We start from the raw sequence: 1,735 nt of genomic DNA on the forward strand, positions 1-1,735 counted from the left end.
CTTCTCTCTCTCTCTCTCTCTCTCTCTCTCTCTCTCTCGCGCAGAAAGGACGCCATTGAAACCGTCGCCACCATGTCCTTCTCCGAAGACTTGTTACCGTCGCCGGACCGCCGTGGCCTCGGCACTCTTCTCCGGCACCGGAAACCATCTTCCTCTTCCACCGATCAAAACCCTCTGCTGATATCATCACCCCCTCCGCTTCCGATTAAGAAGAAGGCATTTTCTTCTGCAGCCTTCCGCAGCTTCAGTTGTTCCTCCTCCTCCGCTTCTCAGGCCTACGCGCCATCGTCCGCCGCCGCCGCTGTTCGCTCTTCGGCCGATTGGGAGGGGAAGCGTACACGGAGGAGGAGAACTGACCAGAAGAAGAAGGATAGGAGTTCGGCCGCTGCCGATGTGTGGTGTGCTCCAGGGATCTCTTTTGCAGGGGATGATTCTGTGGACTGCGTGGTCTCGCCCCGCGAGATGGTCGGGAGAGGTGGGAGGGTTGAGGTAGAGAGGGCTTTTAGACAGGTATGTCCATATGTTTGATTTCAGCGCGTTCTGATTCTTGAATTTGTTCTTCATCTTGATTTTCTTTCGGTAAAATAACTTTTCTACGGTCTGATCGTTATTAAACTCTGCTTATAAGAAAAGCTTTTATCGGAATGAGGAAGAAAAAGGTTATGTTAACAATGAATGGATGTGCAAGTTATCCGATCCATCCCATGAACTGTAGTTCTCAAGCTAAAAACTCTTTATACTTTCTTCAATCTTCTTCCTTCCTCCGTAATTGAACCTCAAAATCGCTCACAAGGCTTTTTATGAGTATACTGTTTTATATGATCATGCTTTTGCTTACCGCTGGGATTACTTCCACCTTTTTCATAATTATTCTTTCCCTGTCCAAGAAAAAAAAAATCTCTGCAATGCTCCGATCAAAGCCTAACATGTGAATCTCATGTGGCTTGGAGTGATGGTGCTTAAATCTGGCATCGCTTGCGCCGATCAAATCCTAACATGTGAATCTCATGTGGCTTGGAGTTGCTGGATTTTAATTTGAAAAATTAACAGGTGTTGATGATGAAGCTACGGACAATTAATGGAAGAATTATACACAATTATGTGTAGATTGTGCAATCGTCCTGACAAAATAGTTTCTTCGTACTGATTAGGGCGAAAGTGTTTTGGGGATTCAGCTTTCTTAAATTTTTTTTTTATGATCCGATTTCAGACTTGAACAATAATTCTCTTAATTTTTTTATCAGAATTAACTGGCAACTATTTTAGCTTTTTATCTTACATAAATTTAAGTTAATTTATTTTTGAAGTGAATTGGATTAGCATTCTCATCAGGGTTGTTTGGCTGGGACTTGATTTAACATTAAGCGGGATTATCAAATGCGACGAGCAACGGCAATCGACAACGAGCAAAGGCCATTGACGACGATCGACGGCGATTGAAGACAAGCCAGACCTCTCTTAGTTGGAGTTAATAAATAGTTTATTTAACGGAACACTATTAATATCCATGGAGCACAAAAATTACTAATCTAACGGAGCGTGGATTCAATTTCTATCTTTTATGTTTGGGATTTAGGTTAATCACCACTAAATCCGGTAAATAGTATGCTACCAAACAAGAGATAAACTTCTTTCTAGAATAAAATTCTTTAAGGAAGATTAAATAGGATTTAGTAAAACCGGTAAGTCTGGATTTACTAAATCTAAATATCATTAAATCCGAAATAATGTTTCA

At 41.5% G+C, this 1,735-nt stretch overlaps 1 protein-coding gene across 1 annotated transcript; it reads left to right on the forward strand.

The window, feature by feature from the left end:
- The first annotated feature begins 8 nt into the window (after nt 1-8).
- LOC110037012 lies at nt 9-873 on the forward strand. The gene has a single exon (XM_020741574.1). It carries the CDS (start codon nt 73-75, stop codon nt 526-528), a length of 456 nt encoding a protein of 151 aa, XP_020597233.1. The 5' UTR covers nt 9-72; the 3' UTR covers nt 529-873.
- Nucleotides 874-1,735: the final 862 nt, after the last annotated feature.

Source organism: Phalaenopsis equestris, unplaced genomic scaffold (genome assembly GCF_001263595.1).
Source record: "Phalaenopsis equestris unplaced genomic scaffold, ASM126359v1 Scaffold213888, whole genome shotgun sequence".
Classification (NCBI taxonomy): domain Eukaryota; kingdom Viridiplantae; phylum Streptophyta; class Magnoliopsida; order Asparagales; family Orchidaceae; genus Phalaenopsis; species Phalaenopsis equestris.

Excerpts from the sequence above, each read along its gene's own strand:
- LOC110037012 (XM_020741574.1), top strand. The coding sequence starts at position 73 with ATGTCCTTCTCCGAAGACTTGTTACCGTCGCCGGACCGCCGTGGCCTC.